Source organism: Synchiropus splendidus, chromosome 1, assembly GCF_027744825.2.
Source record: "Synchiropus splendidus isolate RoL2022-P1 chromosome 1, RoL_Sspl_1.0, whole genome shotgun sequence".
NCBI lineage: Eukaryota > Metazoa > Chordata > Actinopteri > Syngnathiformes > Callionymidae > Synchiropus > Synchiropus splendidus.
The window spans coordinates 45,050,141-45,065,303 of NC_071334.1; the positions used below are offsets into that span (position 1 = coordinate 45,050,141).

Sequence of the window (15,163 nt, forward strand, 5' to 3'; positions counted from 1 at the left end):
GTCAGACTTCCTTCTCTGCTGTTCACCTCGCAACCCAAGGGGCAACCTGCATCTTGAAGCAGTCTGACATCCAACTCCCTTCCTTCTGCAAGCTTTCCACTTGTTTCCATTTTAAATTCACACATGAAAAACCTGTCCAGTGGGTGTAGCACTATAAGACAGTACTGGCATGATTTGGAGGTGATCTGAGTTACAATATACTTGAGCGAAGAATTCATTCTCAGCTCGACACGTGTCGTCATGTAAATAATACCCATCATCTTCCGCTTGCAAGGTGTCATTTACCATTTAGAGATAAGCTTCATGACTCTTTCAGTGACATAGCAGGGAAGAGTTTTTGTTGCAACAAATATATGGAAACTATCAAGTTTTGAGTGGGATGAGGTTATACTACTTGTGGGTATCATTTTCCTTGATACCCATTTTCCTTCCTAAATGAGAACTTTCCCTGTTCTCATTTACTTTTGCAATTGGTTGGTAGCTGTTTCTGAAGAGTGTTTCCATCCTTTGGCCATGATTGTGTCATTCAGTGTCTCAGTGACAAAAATAATAATGCTAGTGGAAAGATATTGAGCAGTAAGCAGTAATATTTTTTTGCCATATTTTAGCTTACAAATTCACCAATTTAAATGCAAGATACTGATTGAAAAACATAGTATTTATTTTGGACATGTTATAAATTTGGATCGTGACTCTCTTGACTCTATAAAATCTTTGCAAATCTCTCGCTAATACTCAAAATTGAAGGTTAATTTACATGGTGCCCATGGCTAATGGGTCTCAATACACACCGGTTCTAAAGGCTTTTAGATTGTGGCTTTAGACTTAAGCGTCAAACAAGTAAATATGACATGCAAAGACAACAGGATCCTGCTGTATCAGCATATTAAATCCAGTTCTTTGCACTTTAGCTTTATTATAATGTTTATTTTGCTTCCTGTTTACATCATGTGGACCGATGTGACGCTAAATGCAAACGCTAGTGACACAGGAAAAGAAGAAATATCACAACAGAATATCACGTCACTCATAGTTGATAACAGTACAGTAACATTTCTCTTCCTCTCGCGCTCCACTGCGAGCTAAAATCCTTTATGAATTGAATGTTGATGTCATTTTGTTTAATTGACTTATGTTTACCAGAGGCGGCCCGAGTGCATCACATGGTCCCTGCCTCCCACCACCATAGGCTGCGGAGGACAAGTCAGACCGGTCCAGGTGAGCCGTGCCGCCCTATATTAACAGCTGACCGGCCGCTCCAGAGTCCACGAGCTGAGCTCAACTCTCCAGCGGTGTCTGAGTTCGACTCATCGGCGCAGCCATCACAGTCCGCTTTACTACTGCCACCTGCCACCTTCAAGCTGCTCAGCTAGCCCGTCAGCTAACAGCGTGCCAAAATGAACGGTCAGCAAAACGGTTTCCATAACAACTCCATCAACGACGAGGACTGCTTCCTCTTCACGTCGGAATCCGTGGGAGAAGGGCATCCCGGTGAGTTCTCACTCCGCGCAGTAGGAAGCCACTGACTTGCGACCACCACCCAGCCTCTTGTCGATAGCGCATCTTGTTGACGTCATTTGACCGTTCATCTCTGCCGGCGCACTTTCTTAGTCTAAATACGCTTTGATCCTGTTATGAACTCTCTGACTTCAGATCTCTGACCATTCATAGATGTGGTTTCATACACGATCATTTACCACAGTCTTGATTGTTAAACGCGCATCCTGTCAGTCGAAAGCATTGTGGAGAGTTTTAAGATACCAAACATTCAGACACTTTACTTTAGTATTAATCGTAATATCTAGACACAAAAAAATGAAACCATTTTTCATTTTTGCGAATCCTTCCTAAGTACAACACAACAATACTATTATTTTAATTTCATTTACTTATTGCTGTAGTCTTTGATTGTTTCACCGGTTGTAGTTTTGCATTAAACGTAATCAAACATATCTATTTTCCTATTTTACAATTTTTCATCCACAATGGCTTAGACATAACTTTTATTTAGATTGTGGGTCTTTATTTTATTGTTTGGTTTATAACTGTGGAAGAGTTTATAAAAGCTCTTTAATCCTAATTGTTTTGCGTGGTAATAATGATAGATACAGTATGTGTATACAGTACATTATCAGGTCGCTCTCTCATTATACACTTGTAGCTGTTCTATCATGTATAATCTGGTGTACACAACAACCTTGTGCAACTGTCACTTCTGATCTCATATTTCCTCAGTAGAAAAGAAAACAGTGATTCATTGTAATGTGAGTCACTTTGCTGCATACATCCCCTGCTTCAGATCATAGGCTCAGCAGCCACCTAAATATAGCCAATGTGGGGTCAGTTGTGCAGCGGTTGTCCACTGAGAGGTTATTACGCCCAGGCCTGCTGGAGAAGCGTAGAACTGCCATGTATCTAACCTCATAATGCAGCAATGGAATAAGTAATAAACCTAAATTAGGCCGCTATTGCCCCCAGGTCAAGTGGAAGTTCAACAGATTTAATAGTGGAAAAATTAAGTGAGAACTGCTGGGTGATGTTGCCAGCACCAGTTAAAGTATCAGTGTCCGTTTCACGTGGAGAGACATCACTGCAGGGTAAACATCAGACAACACAACCATACACACTGGGAAGTGAGGCAGTAAATAGGTTCTTATAATGAAAAGTTACTAAGTACCTAAGGACATAAATAAAATTTTAAAAAAACTGGTAATGATAGCAGTTATTGAAGGTAAATGTGGGTGAGATTCCCAAGCATGAACTGAAGAGGCTGTAATAAAGTAAAACATGAGCTATTTTATAAGTGAAGCTCAACCTCTTTGTGTTTTTCAGACAAGATTTGCGACCAGATCAGTGATGCTGTGTTGGACGCACATCTCAGGGAAGACCCGGACGCCAAAGTAGCATGTGGTGAGTGAACACTGATCGACAGTGGAGATTTGCGTTTATTTAATGGAATGATTCCCCTTTCATTACGAGTAGTGGATCAATGTTGCAATTACAATTACAAGCAAACTAAAATGAAGACTCTTAATGGTCGCATATTTATGCTTTCAGGTGACAGCAGCTGCTTTGGTTGTATTTATTAATGACATTCAATTTTATCATGTTTCCTGCTGTTTATATACGTATCCTGTCGCTAGACTGTACCAGTTGCATTGTTTCCCAGAAACACAAGTTGCCTGTTTCTGACTTTTTCTAGTCTTTTCCACCTGGAAAAAAAAGAAAGCAAGAAACACATGGCATTTCCACTCCTCTTCTGCAAGTCTAATCTCACTTGGTCCAGCTCTAACTCGCTTTCTGTTTTTCAGAGACTGCTGCTAAGACTGGCATGATCCTGCTTGCGGGGGAGATCACCTCCAGGGCCAATGTGGACTACCAGAAGATTGTCAGAGATGCCATTCAACATATCGGATATGATGATTCTTCTAAAGGTACAGTGATGCCATTACACAGGATTTGTGATCCCTCATCCCATGAAATCACAATACCTTGTACTTTGTGCTAACTTAATACAATCTGTAGTAGGATTTACACATCCATGGTGATCATGACTTATTTATTTAGTTTTAATTCTCTACCAATGCAACTTCACTGAATGCATTTCAAGTGTTAGGCTGTGTCACCCTAACACTCCTTTTTGACCCTAACACTGGGTTTTGTGCGTTCACGTGTCAGTGTAGTGTGTCCCAATCCTCCTCAGACCGAGGGCACTCGCCGTTCACCACTTGAAATGATCCCTTCAAACAGAGGGAGCTCCATGTGGGAATATGAAGTGTGGATAGAGTTCCAGGATACCAATGACACGCCGTCTTTACGCGTGACGTCATGAAGTGTTGTCCCAATTCTTAGGGACGTCAATCACTTCACTTGGTCATCTGTGGGCACTTCATAGTGGAGGGCACTCAGAACCAAGTGCTAGTGTTCAGTGCCAGTGTTAGGGGGAGGCATGGGACACAGCCTTAATGTATTTATTCAAACAGCAGACGTTTTGACATATGATAATGAATTAACTATGAGATAATTGTGTCACAGTTTTAATGAAAAGGTTGGGGATTCATGTTGAAATGAAAACAGCAATATTTTAAATACTTGACTTGAAAGAGGCTAAATGGAAGTCCTCATAATGGGTTTTTAAAATCTATCTTGTACCACCTCTCCCCTTTCCCTAGACTTCAGATCTTTATATCGCGCTGTTGAACTTTCAAGCGCAGTGCAAGCTGAAGCTAAAATCTCTCTGTGAACAACAATTCTGCTTTACATTCAAACAACAACACAAGTTAGTGAAAACTCAACTTCCACGTTCATTCTTTTCCACAGGATTTGATTATAAAACCTGCAACGTGCTGGTAGCTTTGGAGCAGCAGTCCCCAGATATCGCTCAGGGAGTCCACTTGGATCGCAAAGAAGAAGATATTGGAGCTGGTGACCAGGGGCTGATGTTTGGATATGCCACGGATGAAACGGAGGAATGTATGCCGCTCACCATCGTCCTGGCACACAAGCTCAACGCCAAGATGGCTGAACTGCGCAGAAACGGGACCCTGCCGTGGCTCCGGCCTGATTCCAAAACTCAGGTAAGAAAATAAACCAGCCTTGCCTTCTCTTTGATTTTGAGTTTGACCAGTCAGTGAATAACAAATCACAGACAAAATACCTTAAAGTGTTTTTTTTCTCTCTCTCCAGGTCACAGTTCAGTACCGCCAGGATCGGGGCGCCATGGTGCCGCTGCGCGTCCATACCATCGTGGTGTCCGTGCAGCACGACGAGGGCATCAGTCTGGACGAGATGCGTCAGTGTCTGAAGGAGCAGGTGGTGAAAGCGGTGGTTCCTAAAGGATATCTGGATAAGGAGACCGTCTATCACCTGCAGCCGAGTGGTCGGTTTGTCATCGGGGGACCGCAGGTGAGACCAGAATCTTCACAGATGCCACTTTATCAAGACCATTGTTTATCATTCTGTTTCACATTATCCAGTCATGAGTTTTCTCTGGTTATCAGCAACAAAATAAATACACACATTCACTATATGCATCACATGAGTAACAATCAAACAGTTAAAGAAAAAAGAAGGTTTTATCTGCATCACAATGAGTCACGCTGTGATGCTTCGACAGGGTGATGCTGGTCTCACCGGCCGTAAGATCATTGTGGACACTTATGGAGGTTGGGGCGCCCACGGTGGTGGAGCTTTCTCTGGAAAGGACTACACAAAGGTAGACCGCTCCGCCGCCTATGCTGCCCGCTGGGTCGCCAAATCCCTGGTGAAAGCTGGACTGTGCAGGCGTGTGCTGGTGCAGGTGAGTGAGGCAGCGAACCTTCAGCAGGGTTGAGCAAGTTACTGTAAGTTAATAACTTACTTACTGTTCAAAACTAACTTTGTTACTTCAAGTTACTTGTTACTTTCAAAGTAACTAGTTACTAGCCAATGTAACTTTAAAACTGTTGTGGAATCACATCACAGCAGAGCTCAAGCATAATCATATTAGAACAGTCACGGTCATTGGTCACTATACCAACTGGAAACATGGACTGCATTGACAACGCCACAGCTGCGATAGGCAGCATGTCTTCCACAACACACCTCGCTGCTACTAGTATGTTCTACTGCTTCTGAGATAGCGGCTTCTCCTGTGGCGTCACACCAGCGAACCTTAGCAGTGTCTGCTTCGGGCTCTTTTTCCACGAGCTTGGACGACACGTACACTTTCTGAAGATGTTTTGCCAGCTTGGAATTGCGGTGTTTTCGAGCCTCCACACAGCGTGCACACCACTACAATATTTCTCTGGCCTTTTAAAGCTAAAAAAAAAAATAATGAGAATGTTGGACCACTATAGATTGCAGCCATTTTTTTTTCACATGCGCGGGGCTGAGCCATGTGACTAATGTGGGCTTCACGTCCACCACGGATGCTTTTAATGCTTATTATGGGCACTGCTTTTTAAACGTATTAAAGAGCCGTGAATGTGAAGTAACAAGTAACGTGCATGTTTAAATCACAGTCATGATTAACCCGTTTTGGCAAAGGAATGCATTATGGCACTCGTTATTACTAAAGATAATGTAGGTCCTATAACGCATTAGTCTCAACACTGAGTCCTTCAGTTCATTTAACATGTGACAGGTAAACGCAGCTGAAGAAAGAATAAGAAAAGTGTTTGTGTTTGCTCTTTGCCTCCCTGGAACAAATGGTGGCAATTTTGGTTTGTGTCTGCCTTTAGCAGATGCAACTGTGAGCAAAAAGAAAGTGCTGCAGTTGCGAGTGTGTCATCTTTTCTCGTCACAATAGTTTTGTAAAGTCGTGAAAGAATTTAGATTTGGCGAACTATTTATAGCAAATAGCTTTGAACTAGTCACTTGGACTCACACTTTGCATCCAAAGTCTTGTAACTTGTGTAATAAGTGACGTCCATGTTTAAGGTTGCCTATGCCATCGGCGTGGCCCATCCACTCTCTGTCTCCATCTTCCACTACGGCACCTCCCAGAAGAACGAGGCGGAGCTGCTGGACATCGTGAGGAAGAACTTCGACCTCCGTCCAGGAGTCATCGTGAGGTGTGTGCACGTCATCTTCCGACATTTTTCCGTTCACCACTGGTGGTTGATGGAAATATTTTCTTGCTGATCGCAGGGAGCTCGGTCTGAAGAAAGCCATCTACCAGGCCACGGCAGCGTATGGCCACTTCGGTCGTGACATATTCCCATGGGAGGTGCCCAAGAAGCTGAAATTTTAATGCCCTGTTTGCTTTTTCTTTCTTTCTTTCTTTCTTCTTCTCTCTTTACACTTCCGCTCGCCTACTTCCTCAGCAATACCATTTCAATTCCTGTAGGTTTCGATCCACATTGCGCGCCTTATATTTATTATATTTATTGTCATAGAGTTATTGGAGTCAGTGTAGCTTAAGATCGTAGTCACACAAGTGCATCTCTGGGTTTGGACCAATCCACTGCCAGCTGTGTTATCAAGAGGAGATGTTTAATGACCACTTCATTTTAGGATAGTCCATGATCAACCGTTATATCCTTCCCCTGGGCTCCCTCGATTTGTGCATGATGAAATGAGATGGGATGTGTTCATCCTGGGTTCATTTATGATTCCAGTGCTGAAAGCGATGGTGGGGCAGTTATCAACGTGCCATTGAGCAATACGAGCACCGATGTTTGACTGACCCTTCAGGCCACATTCAACTCTGACGTTTTACAGAGAAGTCAGAAGCTGCTAGTGACCTTCTGTTGGGCTGCACAGTGATTTACTCAGTTTATATGAGTTCAAATGTGAATGTACCAAATGACGCCAACATGCTAGTGACAGACAGAGGTTCCACTCGGCATGAGGTCGTAACAAGACATTTTGTGTCCCTACAGAGAAGCCTGTTTGTGGAGGAGTTTCTTCCACAGCAAAATCCTACTTGAAATGATTTCATGGATTCAGGTTCAGTTCCAGTTCAGTTCCGTACTTCTGTGTGTCTGCATCGGCTCTTTCCCAATAGATGCATAGATTTGCACACACACAAAAAAAACGATTCGTTTTTATTTGAACTGGAATGTCTTTTTAATATCCAGGAACTCTGAGTAACTAGCGTGATTTTAAATGTCAAGCGGAGGCAACATTGAACAAAGGTCAGCGTGAATGATAAAGGCATCTGGAAATGCGTGGCACATTTTAAACTGCGGTTGCCATGTGGTGAAAGCTGAACAAGGCTTCACAAATGTGTTCCAGCAGGCGCTCCAGTCTGAGCCAGACAGTTTAAAACGTGCCGAGGTGGTATCCAGGTTGCACGAAGCTCTCGTGAGGTGACTGAAGTTCGTCTTTATTTGTTCTCTGCCGTCCTCTAGCGGTTCATTGAGTGAATTACAGAGACCCTCAGCGTGACCGCAGGTGAGGCGCGATGACGTGGGAGAAACTGTAGGCAGACAACACGTTCCGAAGACTTTATCCGGCCGTCTTTGCATCTTCTATTTGCATAGGAGACAGCTTTTTGGTTGGTGTTGTACAGAGAAACCAGCCTGTTTACAGAATCTCGTGTGCAGATGTTGATGTCAAGATAGCGCAGTGTTTTTTGTTTTATCCTTTAAGATTTAGAAGCCCGTCCACTGTCCTTGTGGTTGCGGAATGTGTCCAAAGTGCCTTCTTCTTTACGCTTCCTTCTTACCAAACACTCCAGCCATTTTCAAATGCTTTCTTCTTTGGAAAACTGATTTGATGTTGAGTGTCTCTTGGAAAGCATCAAAAATAAACTGCACTTTTGCTGGTGCTCCTACAATTGTTTGACTTAATTTTTTTAAATGTGTGAAGCGCCTTGTCACACCCATAAACACCTGTGTTCTACCTGTTCTACCTGATGGTAGATTATTTCAGCCTAACACCTGGCTAATGACCACTTACACTGTCATGCATGTGAGTGTGTTTAATTTAGAGTAATTAGAGTAATTTACTGACAAAAAAAACCACAGAGCCTTCTACAAAATAAAGAAAAACAAAAGGATTATCGTCATTGCTACTGACGGAAATGTGTTTGATGCTTTATGAAATGACCTTCTTATTGTTCATACGTAGGCTTTTTTCTCAAAATTGGGGATGGATATTTTACATTTTGTTTAGTAGCTGACATACTGTAATACTACAAGATGGTGCCAGTTGTAGCTCAAAGCAAAAAAAAAATTACTGTGCTGAAAGGCAAAAAATATAAGGTCCTTGTATGCGGTTGAAGAGGCGCAGCAGTGGATGAACACATCACCCTTGTTCTCTCAATTTGATTAAATGTGCCGCGATAGAGACAGATTCTTTAATCGACCTCAACATTTCAGAGGGTGCCATACTGGAGTGGCTTCCAGGAAAATCTCTGACAGTAGAAGAGGGTCTGTTTTGGAGGAAAACAAGTACAATTGAAAAGGTAAAGCAAAAGCATTGCAACATCATTGGAGACTTACACCACACTTGAGGGCGGTTGGCACGTCTCTGCACCTGTATGTGTCCAGAGAGCACGGCTCTGAGAGAAACAAGAACACGTTTCATGTTTACAGAAGGGAAAAAATAAATATCTGAATTTTAGAGGACGTGTTAGATTAAGCACTTGAGGAATGGATTCTTTTGTGCGGTTACTTTTTGCCTCCATCTCAAACATTTGATACATTTTTAATCCAAGCTAAATGGAAAAGGAGATGCTCAAGTAAGGGTTTAAAAACCAAACAAGAAAAACACGTCGGTGTGGTTCAGACTGACCGACATGTGCTGCCTCCTCTCCCTTGCAGAGGTGGATGAGGGTGCAGATGTACTGAGGCGTGGCATAGCTGAGGAGCGCGTCCATCACTGGCTTGCCAAATTTGCCGATGACATCTTCACACTGATCACGAAGGGAGGCGGGCAGAATGAAACAGATCTCGTCCAGCACCTTGATCACGGCAGCCTGTCCGTGGGTCCAGCAATAGCACAGGTGACATTTGGAGTTTTGAGGGTTTAGAAAGACAAGCAAGAAATGACCTAGATTGTAGACGAGTGACTCACCTCAGTCCTCTCTTTCGGCAGCAAGCTCTCGATGGTCTTTATGAGAAAAATGCAGAAGGAGCACAGCGGTGTGGCTGAAACCTGTCACAAACAGCAGCGTTACACAATGACTTTCCATTACACTTTACACACGCCGGCTGTTGCTCTCTCCGCAGACCTTTTCATTAGTCATGGAAACCTCTGCGCTGACAAAGTTGTCGAGCACCTTCTGCCTGTCACCGGGGCCACAAATACCGATGACCTTGCAGACGTCCTCGGGTCTCTGAAGTGTGAGAAAAGACAGTAAGAAACACCACCACAGCGCGGTGAAATAATCAAATCAGCGTACGACGACGGCAGCAATGATGTGAATGGCCACTGGCAGGATCTTCTCCAGCTCTTCCTTACAGACTTTCTGTGCACTGTCAGGGCCAGGCAGGTACACACACAGGTCCTCCACACCGTTTATCAGCTTCTTCTGTAAAGAAAAACACGTTTTTATTTTGCTGTTTTGGAAGCTGACACACAATTTGTGTTTTATTTTTAAACTATTGTAGCGTATACGTCCATATCCGGCTCACATCAAGTTGATTCCAGAGACTGCAACTGCAGGCAATATTAGACTAGAAAAAAGGAAGTGTTAAAGCTGCAACGCATTAAAGGGAAACTGTCCTTTGTGCCTTAGAGCAAGAATAGTTGCAGGTGTTTGAGTAACACACCCTGTATGGGTAGCTCGATTTCACTGCCAATAGCTTTGTTGCATATCATACAGGCCTCAGGAGACAAGTCTTTATCAACCACCGTATACATATATAGTTGGCTAACAATTCTTCCTTAATGGGGGCAATAGTTATTTCCACTTTCGTTCCATCAAAATATAAAGTTAGTGGCAGTGTAGCGTCACGAAACAGTTCAAATTTCTCACTTGGAATGTGATTCATAGTTTTGCATTCTGCCTGTTGAAGTCACATCTTCACGAGTGGAACCCAAATTCCACTACTTCCGGATGCTGTGCTATGGCAGACCTGGGCAAAGTGCGGCCCAGGGGCCATATGCAGCCCGATGCCTGTATTTTTGTGGCCCGTTTGACGTCAGATTAAAACTAAAAACAAATATGTTGTAATTTTTCAGGCTTTTTTTTTGTTCTTGCAGTTTTAGTCACCTCTACCACTTCAGCAGAAAATATAGCATGTTCTTGTTTGTTTGTTTAAGACTAAATTTTTCTTCGTTTTATTGGCCATTTTGTGTGTTTTTGTTGTTCCTCAAAACACATTGAAGGAACACTGAAAATACATTTTGAAATAAATTGCGAATGTCTAGTCCATATTTGATTTATATTCAAATTAAGAGCATATAAAAAGAATATTTCAACAGGTTTCACTGCATATTTACACTTCTTAATATGCTTCATAACATTTCATCTTCCTAGGTTCATTTTGTCCTTGTCACTTAAGTATGTATGTTGGATATTTTTACTTCATGTTTTGTAGTCATCAACGTTTTTCTTTTGATGGTGGCCCCTCACAACAGTTACATTTTGTAATGTGGCCCTTTAGGAAATTTAATTGCCCACCCCTGGTCTATGGTCATCAGGAGCTGAAGACAATCTCAGCTACGAATGACTGAAGAGTCCTTTATCGCTTTGAACCAAGTCAAATGATAACAGATGGAAAGAAAAGCAAAAGTAAAATGTCCATTCTGACGTCCATGTGTGTCATGATGGCAACTCACAGTGATGACCTCTTTTTGAAAATCAGACGTGGACGGTCAGGTTTAATGTCAAGGCTTGTCAAGTATTTTAATCAAAGGTAAGCAGGCACCAAACAAAATTCCTGCCTTTGTATTCAACACGCCACCTTGCCAGCAACCAGAAAGTGTTATCATTGAACAAATCCAGTTCCACCCACCTGGAATTCTGCATTTGAAAGCATGTCGACAAGGAGGCCAAATATTTTGGCACAGTCACGGCAGTTATCTCCAGCCTGTTGACCAAAACAGAGTTCACGGAGTGAAGCTTGTTTTTAAAAAAACTGATAACCTAGCAAGAGTCAGGTCGATCTCTGCAGCTGCTGTGTCACAAGGGAATTATGGTTCATATCTTTCAGCTAAAGCTCTGCAGACATTTTTAATTTGAGCGCGTTGAACAGATTTTCAGAACAGGAACATTGTTGGTAGAGCAGAGCACCTCTGACAGTTGACTTGTTGGTTACTAATAAAAAAATTCACAACAATGTACTTCTAATTTTGATAGTTTGAAGGCAGAAATGTTACTGTACCATGACTGACTGTAGGACAACAAAAACTAAACATAAGTTACTAGAAAACAGTCCTTCTCAAATAGTTTGACCTAGGGGAACATCATTTCTTGGTGTACTAGAATAAAGTGTTACTGCACATCTGCTCATGATTTTTTTTTTTTGTCTTTACTAAAGTTATGCTTTTTTGTAAGTTGATCTATATTGCTTTCTTTTTTTCTTTTCTTTAATTTTAACAAGAATACAGTGTTACGCAGATGTGTCCTTATGATAATTTTATAGACAAATGATACTATAAGACGGAGAGTTGGGGGGCACAAAACGTTCTTGAGGTGGGGCGCAACAGAAAGTAATTGAGAAGCACTGCTCCAAAGTCATGTTGCTTAACGTTCCAATTAAAGACAGAAATTTCATGCTGTATTAAATTACTCTGCTCGTGTGCTACTCCCTTGGTCTCCGTGTGCAAGTTTTCATATCAAATAAAGTTAATTAATGATAATAAATTAACTGAATATGATTAAGTTATTGAGGTGATGAATGAAGTCACTTACTGCCGCTTCACCTGGAACTTCTTTTAAGCCATCAGTGTTGAAAGCCAGAGCTGCCAGTGAAATCAAAGCAGGTTAACATCCAAGTCATAGTGGACATCTCAGTGATTCTCATTTCGCACCTGAGCTGATGAAAACCAGAAATGCGTATTTAAGAGCGGCCATGTCCCCAGTCCTCACTCGAGCCTCAGTCAGGAGCAAATGTGTTTTCCGTCTGAAGGAATTTGTCCGACATCTGCTGCCCCCCCCCCCAAAAAAAAAAGAACAGACCCCTTCGATAAGCTATTTTTTTGTTCAGCTGTGGTATCTGTCACGTGTACTTTCTGTTCCGTTCTGGTACCTTATTTGCACGTTTGTGGCTGCGGCGGTGTTGACTGATATTTCACACTGACCTGACGCCAGGTACAATTCCTTCATGATTTAGCACGAGTGATTGCATTTTCATCCTGCTTCATCACCAGACTCAGCGCTCAACTATTTTATCGGAGTCATGAGGTATGCTTGAAAATGGAAAATGTATTGGAGCAAACATTAAAGCAATATGTAAATGAATTAAGGGTCATTTGGTGCACCATTTCAGTCAGTATTTTCACCTGCTTTTGGGTTATTTTTAAATGAACTCCATTTTCTTCTTTTGACCTGAGTCTGTCTTCTTCACTGTAACCCATTTCGACCATCCTCCCTAGTCACTTCTCTCTTCCTCATGCTCTCTTCTATTATATCTGTTGGTTGTCTCCCTCATCTCCTCTCCCTCAGAGCTACTGACTCTGATCAATACATCATGGCAGCTTGCACCAGTGTCCTGCAGCACTTCACTTTCACTCTGCCACAGATCTCACACACTGCACTCACCTCTTTTGATCTGTATCCATTTCCAGCTAATTTTATTATGTTTCACTTTTATATTTAAAGCTGATCCAGCTCTCGGCAACCCTGACATAAGAGGCCTAACAGTCCACTCTCCTTTGATCTCCCTGCATGTCTTGACACAACACAATACAAGCTAAACCAGTGTTTTTCAACCTTTGTCTAGCCACACCACACTTGGTTCATTGAAAAAAATCCCGGGTCACACCACCAAAGGAACCTCGGCCAAAGCACACTTGTGCTTACAGTCCTATAGAAAATCCCTATTCATTTGTGGAAAACTGTAGCTACTGACACTCAGTTGTTATTTTGCCAGGCTATTTGCAGAAACAAATAGCAGAAAATGTATTTGTTTCAAATGTGTCCAGAAAGGGGTGGGCAATATGGCAAATTATATCATGATTTATTCATTTATTTACTTACTTTAAATAACTGTTTCGAATTTATCACTTCTATTCTAGTTTCTTTACTTTTGCTTGATTTTATTGAAGACTTGAGTTTCCAGACAAACCCTTTCATTCTTTGTCCGAACTTGCTTCATAAAAACAATTGTTCTTTCTCTCTTTACATTTTGGAGCGCATTTATTTTGTTGTGCATTTAGTTTTTCGCGATCTTTAAAACCACAAAGCAAACTTTGTGAGACGTCACATTAGCTCTGTTAGCTCTGTGGTGCAGACAGTCTTTGGCGTCGCGAGTGCGACAAGGATCCCTCCCTCCATGGTTCTGTGGTGAAAGTGTGTGGTCAAGTTAGAGGCGCATCAGGTTTAAAAACAGCAGGAAGTTGCGCATGTGAGCGGCTTCTTGGCTGTGAGTGTGTGGGAAGAGGAGCGCCGCGCACCACAGCAGCGCTGCTTTGACTGACGGACAGATCAGCGCATCAACACACTGTAGCTCTACAGTAGAGCGGAGAGAAAGAATGTCAGTGAATCCATGTGATCTCCTCACCTTGGTTGCTCCTCAACACCTTCTTATCGTCATGATCTAATGTCATCATATCCTCCACCTCTATCTCCGGACACATCAGGTGAAACTGGATCATATTCTCACGGCACACATGACACTCTCTCACGGCACACTGGTGCGCGACACGGCACCTCGGTTGAAAAACGCTGAGTTTGCTACATGTTGAGAATCACATCACGGACTGACATTGTACCAATGTGTTGGTTCGTACAATACATGATTTCTGAAGTGATGGTATTTGTGTTTTTATTGGGGCAGTCAATAAGCTACATTTTATCTCATTAAAGCAGTTAACTAGCAGTTAATTGCAAATAAAAAAAAAGGATCAAAGTCTTCAACAGTTTCTTTGCAGTTAATCTCAAGTGAAGGTTTTATAAATGTCTGTCTTCATTTGACACTGGCACCCTGATTTCATGTCACTATAATTTTACCTCAAATAACAGGTGCTCATTTTCACTATCAAAACAAAAAAAGGAGCAACTTCTCGGGAGTCAATCTTCAATAACAATTTGAGCTTGAGCTTCAACTGACAAAGATCCAAGCTAAATGTGTGGACTGTGGATAGACACATGCTGAAGAATGTGATCATCAGGCCAAAGTATTTATTTTCTCTTGAATTTTCTGTCTATCTGAACAACATTTCTCCCCAGAGACACTGTTATCATTTTTCTTATCTGTTCCCATCATGTTTGGTTTCTCCTTAAAGACACAGATAAGAACTGGTCCCACTGACCCCTGAGCAACCATTTCCGCCTTATCTCAGGTGCACACAAAATCCATGCATGTGACAGTAAAAGCTCCCGTTCCTGTAACAATCCCAGTCTTTTACTACGTTTGAGAAAAGGCTCTAAAACATCTGCCCTACCCCGAGTCTCTGGCGGACGACAATTAATAAAAATGAAACGACTGTTGAATCACAAAGTCACATAAAAGTGACATAAAACCACCACTGTCGTCATGAACGGCATTTGGTAATGGCTGATGGCTTTTGATGTCAACACATTAACTACCTGCTCTTGTAAATTTGCGACCAACACAGATAAGAA

At 42.1% G+C, this 15,163-nt stretch overlaps 2 protein-coding genes across 2 annotated transcripts; one reads left to right on the top strand and one right to left on the bottom strand.

The window, feature by feature from the left end:
* The first annotated feature begins 1,087 nt into the window (after positions 1–1,087).
* Positions 1,088–8,248, top strand: mat2aa (methionine adenosyltransferase II, alpha a). The gene is made up of 8 exons (XM_053883389.1): positions 1,088–1,491; positions 2,833–2,910; positions 3,312–3,434; positions 4,321–4,577; positions 4,687–4,905; positions 5,117–5,299; positions 6,421–6,554; positions 6,631–8,248. The coding sequence occupies exons 1-8, from the start codon at positions 1,398–1,400 to the stop codon at positions 6,731–6,733; spliced, it is 1,191 nt and encodes a 396-aa protein (XP_053739364.1). The 5' UTR covers positions 1,088–1,397; the 3' UTR covers positions 6,734–8,248.
* Positions 7,457–12,467, bottom strand: LOC128769574 (prosaposin-like). The gene is made up of 9 exons (XM_053883402.1): positions 12,409–12,467; positions 12,290–12,339; positions 11,391–11,465; positions 9,833–9,961; positions 9,662–9,766; positions 9,505–9,585; positions 9,223–9,406; positions 8,931–8,989; positions 7,457–8,860 (listed from the first exon to the last, which is right to left on the bottom strand). The coding sequence occupies exons 1-9, from the start codon at positions 12,449–12,451 to the stop codon at positions 8,804–8,806; spliced, it is 783 nt and encodes a 260-aa protein (XP_053739377.1). The 5' UTR covers positions 12,452–12,467; the 3' UTR covers positions 7,457–8,803.
* Between the last annotated feature and the right edge of the window lie 2,696 nt (positions 12,468–15,163).

Bases quoted from the DNA above. Each gene is read 5' to 3' on its own strand.
- mat2aa (XM_053883389.1), top strand. From the start codon at position 1,398: ATGAACGGTCAGCAAAACGGTTTCCATAACAACTCCATCAACGACGAG. The intron at 4,578-4,686 runs GTAAGAAAATAA...CTCTCTCTCCAG, and splicing joins GGCCTGATTCCAAAACTCAG to GTCACAGTTCAGTACCGCCA. The intron at 4,906-5,116 runs GTGAGACCAGAA...ATGCTTCGACAG, and splicing joins TTGTCATCGGGGGACCGCAG to GGTGATGCTGGTCTCACCGG.
- LOC128769574 (XM_053883402.1), bottom strand. From the start codon at position 12,451: ATGGCCGCTCTTAAATACGCATTTCTGGTTTTCATCAGCTCAG. The intron at 9,962-11,390 runs GTGGGTGGAACT...TTTTCTTTACAG, and splicing joins TTTCAAATGCAGAATTCCAG to AAGAAGCTGATAAACGGTGT. The intron at 8,861-8,930 runs GTAAGTCTCCAA...CCTCCAAAACAG, and splicing joins CAACCGCCCTCAAGTGTGGT to ACCCTCTTCTACTGTCAGAG.